General features: G+C 35.4%; 1 protein-coding gene across 3 annotated transcripts in view; it reads left to right on the top strand.

Moving 5' to 3' along the window:
• Positions 1 to 25,899, top strand: part of LOC135688517 (nucleoporin NUP188) — a 49,482-nt gene that overhangs the window by 10,934 nt on the left and 12,649 nt on the right. Inside the window, exons 6-36 of one of the 3 annotated variants that reach the window (XM_089114066.1) lie at positions 215 to 259; positions 373 to 465; positions 932 to 985; positions 3,954 to 4,010; positions 4,244 to 4,294; positions 4,443 to 4,529; positions 7,000 to 7,076; positions 7,888 to 7,959; positions 8,165 to 8,204; positions 10,180 to 10,284; positions 10,517 to 10,609; positions 11,800 to 11,889; positions 12,061 to 12,126; positions 12,645 to 12,691; positions 14,096 to 14,168; positions 14,407 to 14,521; positions 15,273 to 15,332; positions 15,448 to 15,540; positions 16,642 to 16,783; positions 17,086 to 17,173; positions 17,570 to 17,643; positions 17,876 to 18,126; positions 19,810 to 19,888; positions 20,245 to 20,370; positions 21,692 to 21,773; positions 22,982 to 23,069; positions 23,469 to 23,566; positions 23,702 to 23,908; positions 24,021 to 24,083; positions 24,571 to 24,671; positions 25,648 to 25,702. In XM_089114066.1, the coding sequence (XP_088970192.1) occupies positions 215 to 259; positions 373 to 465; positions 932 to 985; positions 3,954 to 4,010; positions 4,244 to 4,294; positions 4,443 to 4,529; positions 7,000 to 7,076; positions 7,888 to 7,959; positions 8,165 to 8,204; positions 10,180 to 10,284; positions 10,517 to 10,609; positions 11,800 to 11,889; positions 12,061 to 12,126; positions 12,645 to 12,691; positions 14,096 to 14,168; positions 14,407 to 14,521; positions 15,273 to 15,332; positions 15,448 to 15,540; positions 16,642 to 16,783; positions 17,086 to 17,173; positions 17,570 to 17,643; positions 17,876 to 18,126; positions 19,810 to 19,888; positions 20,245 to 20,370; positions 21,692 to 21,773; positions 22,982 to 23,069; positions 23,469 to 23,566; positions 23,702 to 23,908; positions 24,021 to 24,083; positions 24,571 to 24,671; positions 25,648 to 25,702 (2,772 nt within the window). Of the gene's footprint in view, positions 1 to 214; positions 260 to 372; positions 466 to 931; positions 986 to 3,953; positions 4,011 to 4,243; positions 4,295 to 4,442; positions 4,530 to 6,999; positions 7,077 to 7,887; positions 7,960 to 8,164; positions 8,205 to 10,179; positions 10,285 to 10,516; positions 10,610 to 11,799; positions 11,890 to 12,060; positions 12,127 to 12,644; positions 12,692 to 14,095; positions 14,169 to 14,406; positions 14,537 to 15,272; positions 15,333 to 15,447; positions 15,541 to 16,641; positions 16,784 to 17,085; positions 17,174 to 17,569; positions 17,644 to 17,875; positions 18,127 to 19,809; positions 19,889 to 20,244; positions 20,371 to 21,691; positions 21,774 to 22,981; positions 23,070 to 23,468; positions 23,567 to 23,701; positions 23,909 to 24,020; positions 24,084 to 24,570; positions 24,672 to 25,647; positions 25,703 to 25,899 lie in introns of all 3 variants that reach the window. The other 2 variants (XM_089114067.1, XM_089114065.1) reach the window with 2 other exon arrangements.

Below are 25,899 nucleotides of genomic sequence, written 5' to 3'. Positions count from 1 at the left end.
CACGACCTGAGACTCTAGCTAACCGTTGATGGCTCAACCATCAGTTTTTTTAATCTTCACTGTTGTCATTACCATTGTCATTACCTTGAATCTTTTTTAAGGACGTAGACTGCCTGTTGTCTAGGCAGAGTTGCTAATGGTGGTAACTGTCATTCTTGCCACTTCATGTCGTAATCATTTACATGATTAAGACAAGCTACCGTTTTGTCTCTAGAGACAGTTGGAGCAAAGCAGTTTTCCAGAAGAGCTCGTCTTGCAAGTAAGTAACCAAATTATCTTCCATATTCTAAACTTTATCTGAGAGCCAAATTCTTTAATAATCGCAAGCTGCTACTGGTCATTTTTACTTAGCTCTGCATTTATTTCTTTTAGGTGGTATCATTCTACTTCAGGGAGAGAATTTTTCTCCTTAGATGCATCAAGTATATTTTAACGTATTCACAACATCCCGAATGTCTTTTCCAGGTTTGTTAATTTTTCATTTGGTCCCCTGGATCATTTTCTATATTGCTCAACTTTATTCTAAAAAATGACTTATGAATGTTGTAAATTGTTTATGAATATTGCCATTTCCTTGAGTGTATATTGCGTTTTTTGTCGATGTTTAAGTTACCATTCTGGCCAGCTAATTTTGACAGTATGATATGCTACAGAACTGTTTCCATTTACTTTAGTAACTGTCTCGCAGGTAGTAGTAAAGAAAACTAAAGTCGTACTAAAGAATGCAAGCTGAAAAAAGTAGCTTCCATGCACGTGTTTTAAGTATTGATTAATGGTGGTGTCAAATAGTATGGAAGAGGGGTTCTTGCAAATATACTTTGTCAACCACCGTTTTGTTTCTGTGCTATGTTCTCTGATTTCTGAATATCCATATTTATGTATCTGCCCAGAATAGCAAGTTTTTACGGTAACATTTACTTTTCTTTTACAGTTGGAATTTGCTTCTTGTGTTAAAAACTTAGTTTCTCATGGTTTCCTTAATAAGGTAATGCCCAACTCTTTTTAAAGTATGCTTAATTTAACTATGTATTTCAGGATAATATTCAATTTGGGTTTGACTACTGTGTTATTCAATTTAACAAAAGAGAGAAACATGGCGGCTGTGTTTAGATTTCTGATCACATGCTTCGCATATTGTCTCATTTTATATAACACATCTACTTGTCATAAATTCCATTATTTTGACAGTTTTGACAAGAAGAGTTTTTTCAATGATACTGATAGATTCAGCCTACTTGCTACCATGAAATACTGGGAAAGCATTTCAGCTGCTTGCTACAATGGCGACCGTGCTAGGCCTAGGCCTAAGTTTGTGCGAAGTAATAACTTGAAAGCGAAGAGTTCTCTTAGACTTTACATCGCAACGATAACCATCATGTTCAGTGGCGATGTTTGTCCAAATCTTGGAGCTGTCAAATATCCATGCAGTTTCTTTTACGGGCCCGTTGCTAAAAACCACAGGAAATTCACATGTAATATCTGTATTAGCAGGGTACAGACAAATGTGAAGGTATAACAGAGAAGAAATACAAAATACTTTCTAAGCTGGATGATTACTGTTGGACTTGTAATGTTTGCTGTGCAGGAAATCTCCCATTTACTAACACAGCGAATGATGAAATGAATTTTGACCAAAACCTGGGGCAGCAAAGAGCACTGGGGCAAGTTGATCAGTCAGAAGTTGTTTCTCAAAGGTTATTGAAAGCAATGAAATGAAGATGTTACATATAAACATATATTGATTGCTTTCAAAACTTGATTTCACATAACTTTTGGCTGAAAAACCAGCTTTTGATACGCTCAGTATGAATGAGTCAAAATTGGATGAAAGAATTGAGAATGAGGATGTACAGATTCCTGGCTACATATTACACAGGGATGACAGAGATAAACATGGAGGAGGAGTTGCCCTTTATGTATCAGACAAATTTGAAGCTTACAAGCTTGAGGAATGGGAAAAGAATGACATTGAAGCAGTATGGGTTAAGCTTTGCTTAAAAAGAAGCCGTCCAATAATTGTAGGGAGCATAGATAGACCACCAAAAAATGGAAAGGATATTGAAGCAACAGAAGCTGTCCTCAGATATCTGGATGAACTGCAGAAAGAATTTAGATCCATAAAAGAAATCCATATCTTCGGCGACATGAACTGTAATATGCTCCTCCCTATTGAATGATACCTGTAGCACACTGGGGGCATCCCAGATTTTAAAGTCTTCCACAAGAGAAACTTCCCACTCATCAACACTGATTGATCTGATTATTTCTATAGAAGAAAATAGCATGAGGGACAGTGGGGTCATAAAAACATCAATTAGTGACCATTACATGACATATGCTATAAGAGAAAGAAAAAATTTCAGAAGTCCCCCAAGGATAATTCATACAAGGTCATACAAGAAATTTGATGAAAATCTTTTTAGCCATGATCTGACGCAAGAGGACTGAAATGACTTTTCCAAACAAGGGATGTCAGCATTGCAGCTAAATGTTTCACTGACACTTTTCTGAAAGTAGCTGACAAGCATGCAAAGAAAATAGAAATAAAAGGGAAGACAAACAATGTTTTTTCAGATAAGCTTTTGGCATTAATTAAAGAAAGTGATGTAGCTAAATTGAAAGCATCCAGGTCTGGAAAGGAAGAGGAATGGAATAAGTATAGGAAATTGAGAAATAGAGTTACAAAGCTAAAAACAGAGAAGAGAAACTATCTTAATGAAACAGTTGATAATACAAAGGAAAATCCCAACGAAATGTGGAAGAAATTAAAGGAATGTGTCCCCTGTAAAAACACAAAGGTTTATCAGCCAATTAGAATCGAGACTGATGGAAAAGAGGAGACATGTAACAGAAAAATTTCACGAACATTTAATGAGTACTTTGCAAATATAGCCTGTAAACTGGCTGAAAAATTCACTGGAGTAAGGAAAGCTATCCAACAAACTTGTGCAAATACAACTTTCGAGTTTGACTTTTTCAATGATGCACAGTTACAAAACAAAATGAGAGAACTGAAAAATGGAAAGTCAGCTGGTCTAGATGGTAGAAGTGTCAAACTACTCTAGGCTAGCGCATCCTCAATTTCTACACACCTAGCTCATTTGCTGAACTTCTCTCTCATATCAGGAAAAGTACCAGATTTATGGAAAAGAAAAAGGGTAACACCAATTCACAAATCAAGGAGCAAATCACTGCGCAAAAAGTATAGGCCAATATCAATTCAACCAATTCTCCTAAAAATTCTCGAGCGAGAAATATATCAACAGTTAGCTGTATAAGTCTTGGAATAATCCTGAACTTCTTCAATTCTAACGATCTCTGCTACTGACAACTTCTAAAACAATCAATGACGAACACACTTTTTCCTTTTTTTATAATTTCTTTTGTTTGTGCTTGTAATAGTCTTTTTCTTTGTAAACCCAGGCTAGCCAATTGCAAAATACCTTTGTAATAGTGAAATTTGTAATTGTAGTTTTAATTGAAAATGAAAGTTTCCATTATTATTATTATCATTATTTATTTATTTGTTGATCAAAGGTCACAATGAACTCTCTAGAAATTACTCAAGGTGGCTGATTGATTAATCAATAAAAGGAGAAACGATTCCAGATTCTGTAGGTTAAATGAAAAATCAAAAAATTTCTTGTGTACTAATATTCATGTCCAGCTGTTTTTATTAGGAACAATATAAGCGATATCCGATATCCTCCTTCTATGTAGAACAAGACGCTTCAAATTTGCGACTCTGTGTTGCGCGCTGAATGCGATTATCAGGCACTGGCATATTGTTGTTATCAGATGTTATTGACGGAAAGGCGAATTTTCTTCTTATCAATTTTATGTGCTATCTCTTTCCGTATTTGATTGAGATAAAACACAAATTGGCTTTTACTTTACTTTACACTGTCAGTTGGATCTGTTGAACTTTTTTACCTTTTTTTCCATCTGTACAGATTTTAGAGCAGTTGAAAGACCGATGTAAAACTGGAATGATTCATGCAGGAATAAAGGTTCTTTATTCAATATATCATTGCACTTTTTTAATTTAGCAGTTTCATTTGTGTGTACATGAAATCCCAGAGAAGTATCTATTTTCATTGCAAGGCGTTATTGGTTTTTTTGCTTTTCAATCCTTGCTTATAAATTGTCACTGGATGGTTTCAGCGAACTATTTGTTTGCAAATGTCGTGTGCTCTTTCTTTTTCTTTTCTATCTTTCAGCACAAGTTAATTTTGTCTTCCAGGAAAATGCACAGCTAGAAGAGATTTTTGCCTATCAAGGACTTCTTGAGCAGGTTTGATAGTCTTTGTCATATTTTTCGCCTAAACTGTACCAAAGTCGATTCAAGTTTTAATTCTACTTAGATTTTTTAAAAAATTTCAAACCATTGAATGCGTCTTCCAGGTGTTGTTTTCTGAAAGTTTTCGTGTTTTTCTTTTCAGTATGAAATGCTACAAGTAGTTCTCGTGTACCATAAAGATGCAAAGCCCTCTGGTGAAGCTCTAGTTGATATCGCAATTTTTTTCCAGGTATAAATCCTGTCGCCATGAGTTGGTGCATTAATAGCAAATACGTGTTATCTTGTTTGAACAAAAGTTGATAAAAGATCTACTTTTAAAGGAAACCTTGGTGTGTCCATTCAACGATGTCTTGAATTGTTCTTAGATTTATTCAATTTGCTTCCCTTGCAACCAAAATTAAGAAGTGGAACACTACGTGAAAGAAATGTAGGCTCGTCGCCATACTGGTGCACGCGCCAAAATCAAGTGCACCAGCGCCGCTACAAAGACTATGGGTGTCATAATTTGTTTATTTGTAATCATTCAATTAACAGTATAGAACAGGTAATTATTTTTTAAAATAACTACATATAATTCTGTTCATCTAATACTTTAAATCTTGCAAAAGGTGATCTTTAGAGGGGATACAAACCATCGGGCTGGGAAGGGGGCTGTATCCCCAACGTTTGAATTTTTTTATAATCAACTCCAATCGGATAATAGTCTTCCCTTAGTCTTGGAAAAATTTTGGTAGTCAATGGAACTTTCGTCGGGCAGCCCCCCTAGAATTTTTTTCCAATTCGCTTTATCCTTGATCAAACGATCCAACATTTTACCCAACATTTCGCCAAACATCATGTTAGGTAAAATGTCACATCGTTATTTTTGATGTTGGATGAAATTTGACTGAGGTCAAAAATCCAACAATTCTATTGTTTTGAGGTGTTGTTGGCTCTGCCCACCCGCAGTTGGTTGAAGAGCGCCGAAATTCAATCATCGCACTGTTGTTGTTTTCTCGGGCTGGTTCCCTTCGTTTCAGCAATTGCGTCATAATCAGTTACACTTTCATTATGGACAATATAACGAAGTATAACGAATTCTGTGCGAAGGAAGAGGCATAGAGCGTCAGTGAAGATGCTGCAGCACAGAGGAGCATGTGGGGACGAATTTAGCGAAGGCGAAGGGGGACGAATTTAGGTCATGGCCTTGGTGGGGGCTGCGACGCTCATCCTGAAATTTCATTTTCATTTCATTTCATTTCATTTCAAAATCTTTATACACGAATTCCCTATCAGCTATAATATAAATAAACTACTTCTACAACAAATTAATTCTTTAATAAATATAAAATAAAGGTGTTGCTGTTCTAGGTGATCGTGTTTTGTTTTGGGAATTTATTAACCACGATGACAGTGAAGATATCTGAAGAGAAAATAAATAGAGAAGGCAGCGATTGCCTTTCGTTTTTTCGAATCGAAATGTTGCGAAACTGTGCAGCCTTCAGCGCGACCCTCTACCCAGTCATTTTTTCGATCTGTGGGTGAAAATATTGGGTGAAATGTTGGATCGTTTGACTACCAACGTTTGGTCACATTCAAACAAAAAGAAAAAATATTGGGTGAAATTTTGGATCGTTTGACCAAGGATTTATGCCCTCACAGGCGACCCTGGGTGGATTTCCGGAGTTGAATATGGCGACGTGTGGAAAATAAAAAGCCATCTGAAAAAATCCCAATTGTTTCAAAAGATATTGAATAACTCACAAGTTTTTTCTCAAAGTCTTAATGTTCATCGCTTAATGGGGCTGCAGAGGTATTGCAGTTGTAATATATAAAACAAATAAAACAATATTTTATCCTGTCTGGAAAAAAAATATAGTTTAAAATGAACATAACTCACTTTTCAAATTCTGCAACCAAACTTCTGGAAACAAAATATTTGCAAAAAATATCGTATGTAAATTAAACAATGCTAGGAAGTTCAAAATATTGAAATGGGGTCAGCAAGTCGTTTTCACGCGTATTTTTGCAAAACTTCAATTTTTATCCTCTCTTCTTCAAACTTAAATACGAAAGATCCAAAAATCAAGATTTGACTAGTGAACCAGCTCATGACAACAGGATCCTTGCTTTTTGATATATTTTGACAACGGCTTCAGTTTGGATACATGGCAATCTTTAATAAATGTGTTATTTGGTGGTTTAGGGTTGACAGAGGGTTGGACAATTAAAAAAGGTTTTTGAAAGAGAGTTGTGTGAGAAAGTCAGCCAGCAATAGGTGTCAATTAACCTTTTAAACAATGTAACAATATTCATCTCCATTCAAACGAGCTCTATTATTTGTTTCATTGCTCTGAATAAATTTTTTTGGTTTGGTTTTTGCGATCTGCAATTACAGTGTCCTAATCGAATTTCTGCAAATCTGGTAGAGTCATAAGCTTCCCTTCACGGTTATGAGAGATTTCTTCGATAAAAGTATTCAAAAGAAAGCTAGAATATTTTTTGAAAATTGCACTGAAGAACAGAAATGCTGCTTTATGTAAGGATAGCATCCAACAGCAAAATCTGCCTTTTTTATACTTTTTGTCATATTCTAGAGGTTTACTCGTTATTCTTGTTTAATGAAGCAGGCCTGGAAACGAGTTTGGTTTTGTCGAAGTTCTTATTTAGTTAGGCCTTTAATGATACAAAATTTTGAAGTATTTTCTACCTTTCTTTAGTCAACCAACTTTGGGATAAAACAAGCAGACAAAAGGCACCTTGGATCTTCTTCCAATTGCTTATTGCAATCCATAGGGTAAAGTATAACATTTGCATTTAAGTTAGTTAGCAAATATTTTGTTACTTTACAAGTGAACTCGCAATCGATATGCAAACTCTTGGAATTTAATGTGGAAGTAAAAAGATACAATCATAAAAAGCGATTGGGATGGTCTCTATTTCGATCATCTGATGCTGCAGTTTGTTCAAGTTTGGTGCCATTGTAGTTAAATAGCCATTGTAATGGTAGTTAAATATCGGGGATAACTGGGAGTAGAAATAGAGGTATTAGTCCGTTGATTTTGAGACTGAAGGCCCCCTGAACAGGATTAATGAATCTTCTAGAAAGTTACGTAACCTTTCCTTTTTCGGACAGCCAAATTAGGAAAGGCGAAACATTTTAGTAAAAGCCCTGGGATGAAATAGAAAAGTTAAGAAAAAAGGTTTTTAGTCCTTATTTGTTTTAGATTGAAGTTGTCTGAAGTGCAGGGATCCTCTTAAAGAGGCATCAAAAGCTATTCGAGCATTTCTGATTTCCGTGTTGGAAGCACGTTGGGTCGAGTTCTGTCAAATAACATAAGATAGGATCAGATTAACGTATCAAGCATCAAGCAGGATGAGTTCGTGTCGTTGTCAATGTCTCTTATAGATTTTTCAGTAATTTCTTTTACGTTTGTACTATTTTTGTTTGTATATACTTGTTCTTGAAAGAAGCCATGGTAAAAATCGATGCCCTTTTGACATGAAATCCAGTAAAAGATTATTGCAAGGCTTTCCGTTGCATTGTTAACGATGGATTGAAATACCATTCGCTAAACGAGAGACTTGATACCTAAGTATTCTTGCAGGTTCGTTAGCTGTTTGATATTGCTCGAAGGAATCGATTTGGAATCCCTAGGCTACGTTTGGAAACAGGAAAGGTACTTCTGTCATTCTTCTGTCATTATGTCTTATTTTTATGATACGCGTAATTTGGGAATATTTGATATTTTGATGCTTTGGTTTTTTGTCGTAATATTTGCTCTGTAGTCTGCATTATACATTTACGATGGCCGAGATTATATAGTACTTGAATACAGCCACTGAATACTTTTTGATTTGACCATGTTTGCCTTGATTGAACAGATGCGATCACAAAATCTTTGCAAGTATGGATACTGTCAAGGTTAGTTGGCTGTTAGTTGGATGTTAGTAGGATGTTAGTAGGATGTTGCTCGAAAATGATTTTTTATTGCTTTGCTCTTTATTTTGTTGTTTCATTCTTACTGATCTTGATTTTGATTGCTTGATTTTGATTTAATTCAAATTCTACTATATTTCTAAAAAGCTAGTTGGTTATGTAAATTATAAACAAATCAACGAAAGAACGCAACAACAGCAATAACATCATTTGAAAAACAAATCGAAGCAGAATTCTTAAGGAGGAGCCTTCAGCGATCTATATGCTCATGTATAAAAGTGTCTCGTTGAATTAAATTAAATAACTTTAAGGACTAAACAAGAAATTTTGCAAAGCTCACTGACTTTCAAATATTTTCTAGACGTTATTTTTTCAAATATTTTTGAATATGAATTTAGAAGAGGTAGTTCTCATTTCTACAGGTTGATTGTTCCATAAATTTACCCCCATATATCTAGTTGATTTCAAGCCGTACTGTGAAGTGTTTCTCATAGTCAGGAAGAGATACCACGTGTTGATTGCCTTGTGGCGTGACAATGAATAGATGTATAAGGAAAAAAGAAGTTATGGAAATACATTAGAGTTAGCTTATTGGTTGATTCATAAATAAAAGATAATAGTTTCAGTTTAAAAGCATCTGAGATTCTAAGTAATTTCAAGTTTTTTAAAAATAGAAATAGAATGAGCAAGGAATTCTTGATGTGATATAGCTCTAACAGCTCTTTTTTGTAATTTGAATTGTGGCTCAATATGTGAATCAAACGCTTGTACCCAAACAATAATACCATATTGTAAGAAAGACATAAACAAAGCATTATAAATTTATATTTATGTAACTGTTTGAAGGAGGTTCCTAATCCTGAAAAGAATGCCACAGGTTCTTGCCAGTTTTTTTGAGAGTTCAGCAAGATGCTATTTCCAATGAAGGTGTTCTTCCAAGAGAAGTCCTAAGAATTTGATGTATTTACCTTGGAAATGTGGTTTTTACCGATTTTGGTTATAATGTCTAGTGGTAATGAGGCTGAAGAACAATGAAAAATTATAAAGTCAGATTTACTCATATTCAAACAGAGTTTATTAGCATCAAGCCAACGTTTGACATATCTTAGTTCTTTGTTAACCTTCTTAGTGAGTTTTTCAAGTGTTTCTGATTCAAAGTAGATTTTTGTGTCATCAGCCAAGAGGAAGAATTTTAAATGTTTTGAAACTCTTGGTAAATCGTTGATGTATAAAAGAAAGAGCAAGGGTCCTAGCACTGACCTCTGGGGAACACCATATGCAATCTTCAGTGGCTCTGAATTTCTACCATTAATTGAAAACAAACTGTGCTCTGTCTGTAAGATACGATTTGAACCACCCAAATGCATTCCCTCTAATTTCATAATGCTCAAGTTTGAAAAGCAAAATGTTACGATTTACAGTATATAAGGCCTTTTGTAAGTCAAAAAATATACCACACCCATATTTTTTGTTACCAAGGCTACTATTGATAGCTTCAGTCATACTAATTAATGCATGATCAATCGAATGATTTTCTTGAAAGCCAAACTGAAAAGGAACATGTGATTTTATAATGAGTAACAAAAAAGTAGAGCCTTTTGTGCATTACTTTTTCATTCAATTTACTAAAAATTGGCAACAAGGAGATCGGCCTATAGTTTGATCTAGCTTCAGAGTCCCCCTTTTTAAAAAGAGGGACTACTTTAGCTAACTTTAATTTCCTTGGGAAAATTCCGTTTAGAAAAGGTTGATTAGTAAGTAGATGGATGGGAGATGTGTTGTTTAAGAATTTTTATTAAATTCATTGGAACACTTTGGGGACCTACAGATTTGGAAGAGTCAAAACTTGATATTATATCTTCAACTTCTAAATGAGTGACTGAAATGAATGAGTGACTTACTTGAATGACTGCTCTTTCAATTAATTAATTTTCTGATCAATTTATTAATGCGGTTTTAGAAACTTGATGAAATCTTTTGCAATTGGGATGATAGTGCGCACCTGTCCGCTGTTTTATTAGCCTGGACCCTGGCACGATATCACGCGAGACAGGGAGAGGAACAGGTCAGCATTTAGCTATCTTTTTAGGTTTACACTTGCTTGTTTTGACTTAGTTTTGACACCTCTTTTGTTTTTATATTTTGTATTAAAATTCTGTTTTTCTCTGTACGTAAAGCGGGTATATAGCCTTTGAATAGAAAATAAAATGTATTCAATAGGTAATTAGATTCTCAATGAAGTTAAATTGATATTTTATTTCGTTTCCCTGAAAAAATTATTATAACATTTGTTCAAGGCGTTTGAAGATTTTGGAAAAACTGCTGTTGCCTTTGACGTGTTTGGCTATCTTTCAACGTTATTACAATGGGCGTCTTCGTCTCTAAGCGAGGTATGATAAAAGGCGTTATTCAGAGCTAGTGGTGTCTTAAAAAGAAATATTTGTAACATGGTTGTTCTCTCCTTATTTAGAATTGTTTAGCTTAAATTGTTTCATTGAAAGGTACTTTATTTATCAAAATTTTAAGATTGTGTGAAAGGGCTAGCAAGGTGTCCTTTAAAAACGTACATTTGCAAGCCACAAAAGTGTGCAACAGATGGAAAGCATGGGCTCCGACACAGGTTGGAAAGGTGGGTGGCCAAGGAAAAATTTAGCAGCCACAACATAAGATTTTGAATTAAAGCTCTATTGTATTGCAAAAAAGTTGGGACATTTCCCATCCCGGCCCCTCTTTCGTCCGAGGCCCTGGGTAGTCAGAGGTGATGTAATGGATATGTCTCACGGCCTAGAAACACAGTGACAACATGGATGTAACTCACGATTTTTCTGAAATTGCAAAAGTCAAAAATGTATTGAAGACAACGCAGTCCAAAACTGGTTATTTTTCAAAGTTCTTCCTCTTTGTTCTGGATTCAACAAGAAAAAAACTAAATACTCTCACCAAGGCATGTAGACTTCCACTTGTGCTTTGGGTGTCGTTCTTTAGCCTTTGGACTAGCTTCAATTGAATGGCTGCATCATCAACGTTATCCTTAACGTCTTGCGCGTCTTTGATCCCTGAAACATTCCCTATCCCCTATCCTTGTGATGGGTGCAGGCTTACACTACTAGCACACCGGAAACTTACATTTGAAACGCCAACAGATCGTCACAAGGAACATACCGATCTGGGGGTCTAGTTGACCTCCTATTTACTTCATTAACAGGTTACTAAGGCAGCTACCAGCGGCGGGTCAAATTGAATCAATATAAAGAACTTGCCCGAGTCTTAAAAGAATCTGATCTCAATAGAAGCTGACATCTTTTTTGCTACAGTCAAATCCATATCTCTGATATATCTATCGCATTTTTTTTATTCTGTTTAAGCTCTCTTTGCATTGCTCGATTTTCTATGATTCGAAACAAACTTTTACTTTCCTTTTAAGTTTGAATTAATAATTGGAAATTAACCGCATTTGTAAAAGTTCTTGTTGAAATGTTTTTGTTCTGATATGTTTTGCAGACTATGGTTTTCTCCAGTTTGTTAATTATGATAAATAACCCACCGGAAAGAGATTTGAGTATGATTTGTGGTATTTCAGGTAATGTCGAATTGGATGAAATACGTAGTATGCTGGCTTATGGACCTGACTTTCATTGTCTTTCATGTGGATTCTTTCAATAATTTAGAGGTAGGAATGTGATTGATTCGTTTTTATCTTATTGAGCGACTTCTCTTTGTGCCTTATCATCATGATAGCCTCACATATTAAACTTTTACTTTGAAGCTTTGCACAGTTTTAAAAGGTCGTTTTTTGCAAATCTTCCATGATTGCAAATAATAAAAAAGTACTTCTTGACAGATTATACAACGACTGTTCCGCGAAGTAGCTATTATATCGGGATTGCCAAGAAAATACCAAAAGCAGGTGAGTGCGTGTTTGTGATTGAAAGCGATTAAACTAATGAACTAAAATTCAAGTTTTCGTGTTCCTCACCGTTTTTTAATAAACAAGGACGATATGCATCTGTGCAAACTCCAATTTTTTCGGTTGCATTTGGAGTCCAATTGAAATGAACAGCTATTCGGTTGGATGTTGTACTTGCTCGCCTTGTCAAAACAAAACGCTACATCTAATCTTTTGCACCCTTGCTGTAGCAAGCCACCCCAGCAAGCCTATCACTTTGCTTATCGGAAACCTGTGATGACATAGACCAGTAACTGTTCACCAATTTCAACTTCGGCTCATATGTTTATTTGTTCACAAAGACTCGTTGTTGCATTTCAACTTGTAAAGATATTTATGTCAATAATGTTTTTTGACAAATTGTTTCTAGCGCAACATCAAGTTCTGTTTATAGCAAGTTTTATAAAGGGAGAATATTGATGTTACCGCTTATGAAATGTCGAGTAGCCTCCTTTATTGATATTTTTTCTTTGTTAAAGACGGAGAAAAGCGGTGTTGAAATTCTGTTGGAGTTAGGCGAGCATCAGTAAGTTATTTTGATTATTTCTGGATGATTCATAGCAGCATTATTTTACTCAGCGAATTGTTTTTTAGATCTTTTAGGTTTCATTGGAATTATTTATCAGGATGAGGTCAGAAGTTAATAACTTTGTACAAATGCGTAGGTGAATTATATAAATGGTTATTGTTTGAAGCAGCCACTCTTTGTATACAGTCTAACCAGCACATTGGTGTATACAAAAATTTAACATCGAAGAGAAAGGAGCAAGCACAAAATCACAACCACCGCCCCCCCTCCCCACACACACACATATAAATAATAGTGAATCTCTTATCGGGAAATTTCTGCTTGAAGTTTTTTTAAGCACCTATTGAAGCCAAACTTAAGGACTATTGTCAAAGCAAGGCAGTACTTACCTTCTACCTGGAAGTGTCTTGTTTAAGCAAACAATCTGGCAAGAGCTGCTTTGTCTGTTTGCTTTATCAAATTCTGGAACTGAATTATTATAGACATCTTGCTCCATTTTTTTAATAACCCAAAAACGCTCCCAACATTTTCTTTCATTGCCAGGTTATTTCTTCTTTCAAAATTTATTCAAACCCTTTATTTTCTCATAGTTAAATGAATGCGGAATGCATTCTTGCACTTGTAGTTAAACCTGCGAACATTTGTTTAAGTTCTTTGTAGCTTACGGGCGAAGTTATGTTGTTATTCTCCGCTTTGCTCAAATTATCAAGCAAATAAAAGAAAGTACGGCAGAATGAACCGAACAGCAAATCATTATCTCAAAGCTCTTGCCAGAACCCAAGTTGCTCTTACCGAAAATTATCGAACATATTGCCGATGTTTGCGCGCCAACTGATGTAAGACGTAAACAGGGTAAGGATCTATAGAAAAAATGTTTTGCCGTTGAAAAACGTCGAAAATGCAAGTAGTATGCGAGAGGAGCGTCATACTTAATATCTTGCAGTGAACAATAATCAATGGTTTCCGAAGACAAAATTGCAAGTGTCACCGATAGACATCTGAATTTTGCGCTATGCTTTAGAAACAAAAAGTTTAATTGTTGAGCTTACCATTATAGCAAGAGTTAACTTTTGGCATTTTCTATGTCAAATAACGAATAACTATGGTCCCCATTAATTTTTCCATGCTTCAACATAATCCCACCGAGATCTCACCTCAAATTATGCAGAACAAGCACATCATCGGATGTTTTATTAAATTGCGTTATTCAACATTTGAACCAAACGTTGCTCAAGGGCAATTACGAGAACTTAAAAAGATAATATAAATGCTGAGCAAATATTAACTAAAGTTTTAGCTAATTTTGATGTACAAAGCATTCACGATTTAATCGTTTTTCTTTGGCCTTCATTTTTCGTCTATCACTCTCAACCAGTTCAAAATTCAGATGAATTCTTGCAGGTTTCCTTACATCCTCTGTCCATTTTTGGACACTGTGGCAAATTGCATCCACGACGATGATTCTGGTCTCCGGGTGAGTTTTTCTCTTCACTCCCTTCCTCGTTCTTTCAACAAATCCTCACATTGGTAAGGAATTCCTCCAAAGCATCTATTCAAAACAGGGGCATGTTTCAAACCATTGGTTCAAGGTATTTTCATTGTAGAGCCATACGCTTCAATGTCTGTAAGTTTTATTTGCATTTTTCATTCTCTAACAATCCATTGAAGTAACATGTAACAATCCATTTTACTTTAAACATCATCAATCGTAGGTCTATAAATATCTCAGCAACATGGACTGGATCACCGAACTGTATGATGATAACTGTCAAGATGAAATTGCTACTTCTGAAGATCCCAACATTCTCATTGGACTAAACGATAGAGGTATCATCAGATGTGGTAAATGTCTTTTCTCAGTTTTATTGACGAATTTTCATGATTCTTTTTAAACAAAACGGTCGTTACCAACACTCTCTTGTTTTGTGGTTCTTTTCTGGCCTCGTAATTGGAAACCACGACCTTAAAAACAACAGGCAAGGCACATTATTTATATTTTCCAACACTCACCTATAACATGCATGAACACCTATAACGTCTACAGGGTAATAAGCCCTCAAATCACATTATCATGGGCATAAGAAGTTCGAAGGAAATTAATGTCCAGCAGTCTGAAAAACGACGAGATTACCTTTAGTGAAACCATAAGTGTATTTTCTTCCATTTTGTGAGGCATTTGACTCTGTAATTGATTATCTGTTTTTAATAATATCAGCCTTATTTGAAACCAGAAATGCGGCTATTTAACATTTTGAAAAGTATTCCAAACAAGATAGAACAATCGTTTTTTGTACCCAATTGGTGTATTTATTTTTGCCAATTTTACTACATGGACTTGCTAGCTGTCACAGGCAAGGTTGCTTTTCCAACCATGCATTGGATTTCTTTTTTTTCATTTAACTTGAAAGTTCTGCTGTTCATATTTCTGTTTTCAAGTAAAGTTATTAATCATCTAGATGTACTTTGCATTTTTTTAAACGACTCACCACAAATTTACAGTTTACTTCATGTAGGGATAATATTTGAAGGTCAGATGATATACAATGATATTTTTTAGCTACTTTGACTTTTCTTGTAGGGGATGATTCTATAAGTATTCCGAAAGGTTCGCTTGGAATAGTTTCTGAACTTTCTAACGGTGAGAGGAAATTTTATCATTTGCTTTATCCCAATTATTGTCATTATGATATGATAATATTATATTTTCTTGCAAGTACCCTGCAAATTGTTATTTGTCTATTTTATTATTGCAGGACAGCATCTGATACGATGGAATGTTCGTTACTCTTGCTGGCATTTTCTATTATTAGAGTTGAAAGCAAATATCGAACACAGCTTTTACTTTGGTATGGCACACCTTAAATTATTCTCTGCGAAGAATCTTTTTCTCACTAGATGTAGACTGTCCATGTCAGGGAAAGATGGGTTATTTAATGCCACAATCAAATAGAAGTTGAGGTGTAATCATGTAGTGCGTTGTTTCAGTATTTTGTTGAACTTCAAATCAGGCCTGCTAAGAGTTACAACATGCCTAGCGCAGTTACGGTGAGCCTGAATGGAAGTCTTCTATTTGAATTTTAAATAAATTGTAACAAGGGCAAATAGAAAACAGCCTTTTAAATAAGCTATAACTAATGCATTGAAACTGTAGTTGTCAACAGTAGTTGTCAACTGTAGTTGTTAGCTGTAGATGTCAACTGTAGTTGTCAACTGTAGTTATCAACTGTAGTTATCAACTGTAGTTGTCAACTGTAGTTGTTAACTGTAGTTGTTAACTGTAGTTGTTAACTGTAGTTGTTAGCTGTAGATGTCAACTGTAGTTATCAACTGTAGTTGTTAACTGTAGTTGTCAACTGTAGTTATCAACTGTAGTTGTCAACAGTAGTTGTTAGCTGTAGATATCAACTGTAGTTGTTAACTGTAGTTGTCAACTGTAGTTATCAACTGTAGTTGTCAACAGTAGTTGTCAACTGTAGTTGTCAACTGTAGTTGTTAATTGTAGTTGTCAAGTGAGAGGCAAAAGCTGCTAATCACTCACAAAAATGTGGATAACTCTCCCCGTAGTCTAATAACTAAGCGCGAATCATACTAAGAAGAAATTTTTCGATAAAGAAGAATTGTTTTTGGTAACGTGCCTTGTGCCTACCTTCATAAATTCCTGTTTTCCAAATAGATGCATTTGAAATAACTCTATCAATGCTTAACCGTTTAGTTGAACAATATTTTATAGTAATCGTATCAATCACAAAACATGTAAATGAGTGGAGAAAATCATTTTAAACCTTGGGTAAAGTTGGTATTTCAAATGTTAGTTTGCCCTCTAGTTCAATTTATTCTATGAACGGCGAGGTAAAAAGCCTTAAGAAATACTATAATATATTTATTATTTCTTGAAGTATTATATAAGTACTTTTAAAGTGAAAAATATAGCTGTATTTTGCTTGCAGAAAAGTTGGCTGGCTGTGCTGAAAATGTGACAGAAAGGCTGACTTCTATTTTCAAGTTGCTGAGAAATACCATCAAAGTTATTTGGGAAAAGGCAGAAGATCTTAAAGACTTTATTTCTGAAACTTTTCTTGTTATTAACAGGTACAAATTGTGTTAAATTTGAAAACGTTAACTTTAACGCTCAATATTTCGCATATAATGACAATTTTCGTATATTTTAAGGTTTCAATTCAGATTTTTTTTACATAATATTGCAGTAAGAGAATTGGGATTCATTTTGAAACACTTTATCTTATACAACACCAAATTACCCTTGAGCGCTTATGTTAGCCAGAAATATCTATAAATCTAAAATATTTTGAGCAGTAAAATATTTTTGCTAAAACTTTTACTGCTGATTTGGCTTTTAAATTTTTTCTCCAACATCGACTGTTATATTTTAGATTTTCCCCAATGTCATCGCCACCGCTTGAACTTTTGGAAGCTTGCTTAGAGACTCTGGCAGTGGTCGCAATGGAACTGCCAATGCAGGTAAAGAAGCAGCAATGTTTTCTCTTCTACCCGTCTTGCTGGTTATCTCAATTGCCTGACCAAAATTCAAATGCTTTTATGATATTTATTCTTCTATATTTTGGTTGTTTTAGTTTTTTCCGACACCATGACGTAAACTTAACAGAAGCCTAAAGTAAATTTGTATGTTAAGATTGAAATAAAGAATTATCTACTTAAGGTCACAAGCTTCTAATGGGCGATTGTGTGTTGTTAGTGGTAGCATATAGCAGATGTTTAGCGATGCTTTTTTCGGTTGATAATCAAAGACTCCACTTCGGCCGATGCTACTGCGACTCATTCCCAGAGTTCTTTCATCATTAAAAGAGTCTTTTTTCATCATTAAACTGTTTTGTAAGACACACAATCTCCTACAAGGTTTTAGGACAGCTCTCTGAAATCGGATTTTTGCCAGAATGCAATATTGGACCATCAAATTTGATAGCAAAAAGGTATATTTTCTAATTCACTGTACTATAATGATTGCGATAGTTTTTATGCAAGTTGGATATGTTTGCATGTATCAAATTGTATATCCAATAATATAATCAAAGCTAATGCTATGTATGACTAACTTTCAACTGCATCGTGAACTTATTGCAGAGAAGATTAGATCTAGTGACAAAAAAGATAGGAAAATACTCTTGAATCCTGACATTTCTCTGTTTTATTCACCTGGTTCAGTTTTAGTGACATAAAGTTGACTGCTGGCTCGTTTGGTCATCTGCTGGCAACTGTTGAGTGCCAACTTGGAACTTATCCTGTTACCAAATCGTATTTGAAGATAATAAAGACTGTTCTTGACGCAAAAGAGGCTTTTAGTTGCATCAAGACATTACAAGTGGTTCTGGGCAACGTTGTATTCATCATAAAGGAGATTTTTTCGGGTATTTTATCTTGGCGGTTTACCATTTTAACGGAAAAAGACGAAGTTGGTGAGTGTTTAACTGTTTTTTTACCAGTTTAATGGGTTGGGGGGTTATAACGTCAAAACTGCAGGGCTCTTGAAATGAGCTAGGATTTTGACGAGGGGGTCGTGAAAAGGTAAGGTGTTAAGTTAAAAAGACCCCTGAACACATCAAAACACCTGGAAGAGTAACTTACGATGGCGTAATATGAAGCTGTGGTTTTTGTTAGAAACAAATAGAGAGAAAGTAAGAAATTTAGAAGCGCCTTATTTCATAACGAAAACGAGGCTATAAGCATTCATAATTTCATATTGTGTTTCTAATTACAAGTACACAATGGGTCTTGCATTCTTTATTCAATTATTTATGCAGTAGAGAATAAAAGCCGTAGAGACAATTACGTAAGAAATACATCACTGAACTCGAACCATGCAAAATACGTAACGAATTCAATCATCAAGCAATGGAGTTGCTGTCAAGGAAAACATGAATATGGTGGTGCACGTTTTTGTATGGGATTTCTCTTCAACAAGGCCACAAGGTGGTTTTGTGCACGGGGGGGGGGGGGGGGGATCGTGGTGAACTTCTCTGGTCATGCAAGCTATTATACTATATATAATTATGTACATATAATTATGTAATTATGTATAATTATGTGAGGGTTCGAACGTTGAATTCTTTGAACGTTGAAGCCATGAACATATGTTTCGTCAAGAAAGGGGAAAAGTCAAAAACTCTCAAAATTTTAGGTAGCAGATGAAGGTAATTCAAAAATCTTTCGAACAGATTGCTACTTCTGCTCCACGTCAGTGCTCTCAAAAAGAATAGCAAGAAAGAGTTGTATGAGTTTTGCATAAGCAGATCGACGAAGACACTTGTAGAATTTATAGGCTGTAGAATTTGTGTGAATGCAGGCTATAGACTGTTTGGAAGACTTTGGAAATTTTTCTGTGAAAAGGAACTCGTAACTATTTTAAAGCGGCAAGGAAAAGACAACCTGCATGATGGCTGACTCGGTGAACAGCGGGGCAAAAATGAATCTAATGATTCCTTTGATGAAGCTTCTCTCCATTTCTTCGAAAATGAATACACTTACACCGCAATCCCCGAAGAGTGTCAACATCTCCCGTGGACAGATGACTTGCATGGAACACTTGCATTTAATTTCACCAACTATAAGACTGATTTCAAGCACTTTCTCGTGAAAAGCAATGCGCATAAGAAACTGAGGCCACTTAAATTTTCTATAAGGGATTTATAAAGAAAATCCAAGTTGCCAGAGACGAAGTGAAATTGAACGTTTCTAATATGTATGATGATGTCTACTCTGCTGCATGCACTTGCCCTTCTGGTCGTGGTCATTTTTGTTATGGCAATTTTAAACATGTTGGTGTTGTGCTTTTTGTGCAGGAAGATTTAAGTATAAGGGGCTTTCAAGAACATGACTTTTGTTTTTAGAAAATACAAAGCATCTCTAAAGAACCACATTTTGTGCCAAGCTCTTCAAACTCATTTTGTAAATGTGTTTTTAAAACACAGAGCTCTTCAAACTCTTGAAATTTATTGAAAATTTGTTTCTTATTGGATGTTTGGTAGTATTACCATCTGGATTGTAGGATGGATTTGTTTCTCGACTATCTGCCACAAAGTAGCACGCGTTTATTATGTATCTATGGTTGCATCATATTCTTATGAAATATTTATTTTTAGTTGAGCTCGCATTGGAATTGATTTACAAACTGCTAGCTCCACAAAGCGTTGCCCATTCACTGTCACCACAGTCTGTTAAGTACGTGTGCTTTCCAGCTTTTTATTTTTTATATGAAAATTTATTAGTTGATAGTAAGACCTTTTACCTGTATCCTGTCGTGATGATTTCATTGCCTTTTTATTCTTCTTTTTCCACATTGTAACTTGTTTTTTTCTAAATCCATCTCAACTTTGTTTCATGTTTTTAAAGCATTTTATAAATGTTGCAGTCATTTAGCTCAAATGCTGTTTGGATAATAATATTTTTCTGTTAACACTTCCAGACTAAAAGGCTTCCAGACCAGAATTTTTTCTATTGACTTTGCTTTGATAAAGACTTTATTTTGGATAGCGAGTATGGAACAATGTCCTACATTTACTTTATGTATTTTTCAGGCTCATGTCAGCTTTCCATTCACTTCTCTGTGATGGAATTCTCAATGGAGAAGCTGGAGACACACTTTTAACTGTTTTGAGTGTCGGCGTTGATTTCCTTAATCAAAAGTCATTTGAGTGTGGAAGGTCCGTTTTCATGATAAATCTACTTATTTTTGATGGAAGTCTGGATGTAATTATCCTTAGCCTATTGTGTAATGTTGTGATTGGGTTCTGTCATTTTTTCACTCCTTGACCAAGTTTGGTTTTAAAGTTTGGAGCCACTATATATATATATATATATATATATATATATATATATATATTCCAGATTGCGTTGTCTATTCTGACGTGACAGTGCTCGATGTGCAAAAGCACAGAGCAATAGATATAATAAAATAGAATATATACTAGAAATGAGACATGTTCTCTGTTACTCCGAGTTTCGTGCTTACGCACTCATCAGACAGACTATAATGAAGAATATTCCTGTTACCGCGGTATAAATATACTAAAGGTGTGATAAAGTTAGACAAATTTTATTTAATACAGGTTAATTAGTTAGGTAATCAGGTTAACTAATTAACCTGTATTAAATAAAATTTCTTTTGTCTAACTTTATCACACCTTTTGTATATTTATACCGCGGTAACAGGAATATTCTTCATTATAGTCTGTCTGATGAGTGCGTAAGCACGAAACTCGGAGTAACAGAGAACATGTCTCATTTCTAGTATATATTCTATTTTATTATATATATATATATATATATATATTAGATCAGCAACATTGCCTGCTACCTTGAAACCTGCTACAGTAAATTTTGACACATTAGGGGAAATTAAAATTCTCTAAAAGAGTATCAAAGTTGCGAGGTTAGGGTAGGTTAAAAGGGGTCGAGTAGCATATTCTATCATGTTTAGATTAAACTTTTTATTTAATATTATTTTTTTATTTTGTTTTTTCATTTTATTTACTTTATGTTGGTTTTTCTTTTATTTAGATGCATGGTCCCTTGTAAACCAGCGTTGCTGAATGGTCTTCTATGCGTAAATGATTGAAAATGTAAATCTAAAAATGTAAATGTAACTTTGTAACTAAAAGCGAATTTGGACCTAAGTTCCTTTATCCACTTTGTTTTTTCGCTAATGACATATCCCCTCGTCCCTTTCGCCCTGATTTTTCTACTTAAACAAAATAATTGCATAGCAGAGTAGGAAGACAGCACATGTTTCTGTACGGCAAAGATCCTGTGTCTTGTCTGCTATTATCTTTACGTTTATCTGTGAAATATATCTTTTGGGGTCCACACATCAGGAGCACATATTCATGGCCGTAAAAAATAGACAATTTCGGATATTTTAATTCAAGGTACAGAAGGTTATTCATTTGAGAAGACTCCCAGCCATTCACCACAGAGTTTTATGGGGTTTTCAAGTCACAACGACGTTTTTCTCTTTTTTTGCAGTGGTAATGGCGCCAGTGTCTCTTCAGTTCAAATTGTGAAGCTAGGTTTGGCTGTCCTTGACAGGCTGCTTATCAAGAATAAGGTAATTGTATATTTGAACCATGCCCTGCTACTTGTGTACCTAAATTGGTCGTTTGGTTGTTGAATTTTTGAAATATTGTGTAGGCCGGTATTTTTGTTTGTATTTTGAAAGCTAGCTGACACTATGCAATGTTTATATAACACTAAGCTAAGGCTCATGCTCTGTCAGTTACCAAATCATCCTAACTGATTACTGCTTTCTGTGCCTGATTTTTTTTATCTAGTCTATTTGGTTACTTCGCTATTTTTTACGCGAGAGGAAGTGGATCAAATCTAAAAAGGACCAGATTTTAAGATGGATTTCAAATTCTCGGCATGAACGGAAAGCGGAAAACGGTAAAAGGTAAACGACTTGGGAAGTTTCCGCCCATCAATTTCCACTTGGCTTCCATCCCATTTCCATTTCGTGCAATGGAACATGCTCGAGAAAAGGGAAAGAGGGAATGTTTATGCTAAACAATTTTATGATGCTTTTTCTTTTGCAAGAAGATTCATAAGTTAGAAGAGAAAGAAATACGAGAAAAGCGTATGGGTGAAACAAGTTTCAAGAAAAAAGGCAAAAAGGAAAGTTCCACCCAGGGAACTATTTCAAGTATTTCAGCATGACTGTGACTCAGTTCGAAGCACAGCTTGTTGCTGAAGTTACGACGCAATGCCTTGAACATGATTGGTTGAGAGGCCAAACGGTACGAATTCCAAGGAAAAAAGTACCGTTCTTGAACGTCAAAATACCTTCTGCGCATGCTTGTACCGTATACCGTTTCCCATTTTCCGTCCATACCGTGAAAAGAAAATCCACCTTTAGATTGATCCATTTCCGGTACGGACTCACCTTTAACACAGGATGACGGGAAACCAATCAACTTTAAGATCTGACAAATGACTCATCCGATTTGCTGATTAGCATAGCACTAACAACTTTCCTGTTCTATCAGTCCCAGTTTAGATGGCATCAACTTGTTAACACGAGGGGAAAGTAGGTCGGGCCTCACTGGAACGATCGGCTAGCTTATCACAAAAAGATAAATCAAAAGTGGATTTATTCACAAGGCCATGTGCAAAAGCATAGCCTGTTTGTTACGAGCGTAGTTCGGTTCCTACTGAGATCCTTTCCTTTCGGGCCTATGTAAAAGGAATTTTGATTGTTTTTGCTTCCACGCATCCATGTTGCGAATTGAAATTTAATGATATGTTACCTTTAATTTCCAGGAAGCAGAAATGAGCCTTTTGGAAAGCAAAGTGTGCGACGCATGGGCCTTACATAACTCAAGCGAAAGTCAGTTTTTTCGGCCTTCCGGTACTCATGACTTTTGTAGCTTTCAAATATTCCTGTATGTTTCTTGTTTGTTGTCAATAGAATTAGATCCGCTCAAGAGAGCCTTTGGGTAAGAACCTACAGCTTACATTGATCCTCTATGATTGGTCATTTTTATAAGAAAAGAAATGCGTTGGTGGTCAATACACATTCTGAAATGCTAAAGGTCTCAGGTCTCACATTGCATAAGAACAACCTTCTCAGAGACATAAAAAGCTCTATTTGTGAACCTTGTAAGTCCTGATTTTATTGCTTTTTCCCTTAACTTTAAAATCAAAAAGCTTTATTTGAAGATTTTTAATGCATGTTCATACAACTTTGAATAAGCTTGATAGAATACCGCTTGACTAGATAATTCTATTTTATTTTTCTACCTTGTAGAATCTTCTTTTGTATCTAACATTGCGAAATACATCTACCACGAAGATGACCCAAAACTTGCTACTCTCGCCATGGTTGTTCTCCAGCGCATATGTTTTGTACGTATCTCGCTGTGCTAAGCGCGTGAGAAGCACACATTGAATTATTTTTAATCGTTTTACATTGAATTGTCGAATCTTTGTTTGCTGTAGCAGGAGTTCTATGAGGTTTAAAGGAAGCTGTTTTTATTGCAGATAAACTCTGTTTCCATTATCGCATGCTTTGGTTCCGATGCATTTTCTCTTAGAAGAGCTATTGTTTCCTGTTTGGAAAGCAATACCAAGCCTGTTCGACTCAAAGTTGCCATTCTAGAATTCCTGACATGTGCTGTTGATAAGCAGCCGGGCTTGCTAGAACTTTTTATAAATCACCAACTTCAAACTGGCGAAGAGTCTTTAAAGGTATTCATTTGTTTACCTTTCAGTTTCAGTGATTGAGACGGGTTCTCTTTTCGTTTATCAGTATAACAGAATTCCTTTTTCACTGATTATTGTAAATAAAATTTTTCTATAGTCGAAGAAAGCATTTGGAAAACCAAGCTGTTTGCCTGCTGTTCTTAATTATCTTGCTGTAAAGGTACGTATCTTGGTCTTTCATTTTGAAACACATACCACCGATACCCTGCTATTACCCTGCTTAATGGCAACCCCCCCTTCTTTGAGCGTCCGTGGATAAAGCTGCATGCACCTTCATTGCTATAAAATTTCTTTATCAAGCGCCTATCCCAATTTGAAAACAATGTTTGTTTGTTTGTTTATCAAGCGCCGATCTGAAAACAATGACCCTCAAATGAAGTTAATTTTTTTTATTTTAGTATCTTTTTACAAGTATTTTGACAAGTATCTTGGCCTTTTATTGAGCAACAGCAAGGGCCCATTCTCTCTTGAAGCCCAGTTGCATTAAGATCATTATTTCCGGCCAAAATGCATGTCTCAGCTTTTTTCTTTCGTTCCTTTTTTTCGAATATCGTTTTTGTTGAATGTAAGGGTGCAAACCAGTTAGTTTCACCTTTATATCTTCATGTTACCGCCCTAAAGCTAAGTAAATTCTGGTTTGATCGCAGCCGAACGCACAACCGAAACCTCTGCGGCTCGCCGCCCTGCGTTTTGTACATGCACTATGGATTAGCAGAATGGACCCGGTTTTGTCAGTTGTTAGGAAAAGGTAATTATATATCTTTGTAATTCTATTTTATATCCACTTTGAATTCGTCTGCTCCTCTTAGTTGATTCCAATCCGCCACATTTGCGCAACATGCTTTTTGTAAGTGTCATTGCTGAAGGTTTATCGCAAAATAGGACCTTGTTTAAAATGATTAAGAAATACGAAAAATATATCAAGAAAATTCACTTGTTAGAGGAGTGTATGCCAACCTGCACCGGAACTTGACATCTATTTTTTTCAGTTGCACCACATCTGCTTATTCCATCCCACAAATGTCTTTACCCCTTCATGGTGTTGATAATCATCTCGTTATGTGTAGGATTTTGGGCTATATCTTCTGTCGGAGCATATCATTCATTCGTGTTAGAGAATGAGCTGTTGCTATGAATAGCTCACAATTACTGCATGTTCACCTTTTTTCCAGTCAAAGCAAATCATGTTTTTGAAAATGTTGGATATGTTTGACCCCTTTCACGGACATTTTGCGAAGCATTTCATGTCATTTCGATCACGCAATTAACAGTGGTAAAATATTGTTGCTGTTCTTTGTCCGATATCTTAGCCAGGAAGATATAGACGTAAACAGTGCAGTAGTTTTGGCATTAGAACCCATATATCGAAAAAATTCACAAGCCGTTCTTTATATTTCAGCTTTCTTTACCTCGCAGCGTCTCCATAACTGATGTCCCCAAAATATTTGGCGAAACGTTAGTTCTTTTTGACCATCGACTTGAAGGACAGAAAAAGGAGCAAGAAATTTATTGTTAATCAATTTCGATGAAATCTTTTATCAGTTTGACTGAGGTTTTGCAGTATACGTCAATTCAATAGTGGCAACTTTGATTCTTGAGAGAAACCGACTAACACTATAGACTTCAATCTTGTGTAAGCCAGAACGTCTGATTACACTGTAGATTCCTTTATGACAAAAATGTCCCTAACATCAATAATGCTGTCAGCGGTTTGTTTGTTCTAGTGAGAACTTTTGGAGCAACCTTGTTGTGACTTTGGCTGTGACTGAAACCGAAACGGTAACCTATTCAAAATATTTTGCTTGAAACTTTTCTAAGAAATAATCAGAGTTCTAAGGACGATGTGAAAATAGTCTTTATTGGCCTATATATATTTAATATATCCACAGTTTTGATGTAGATTTCATACGAACATGACCAATTCCGTTTCCTATGACATATCTCAAAGAAATAATGATTTTTGAACTATACTCTGT

Source organism: Rhopilema esculentum, chromosome 19, assembly GCF_057945365.1.
Source record: "Rhopilema esculentum isolate cy_ngs chromosome 19, ASM5794536v1, whole genome shotgun sequence".
Classification (NCBI taxonomy): Eukaryota; Metazoa; Cnidaria; class Scyphozoa; order Rhizostomeae; family Rhizostomatidae; genus Rhopilema; species Rhopilema esculentum.
Note: the sequence above shows the minus strand (reverse complement) of the source record. Positions and strands in the feature narration are given on the sequence as shown.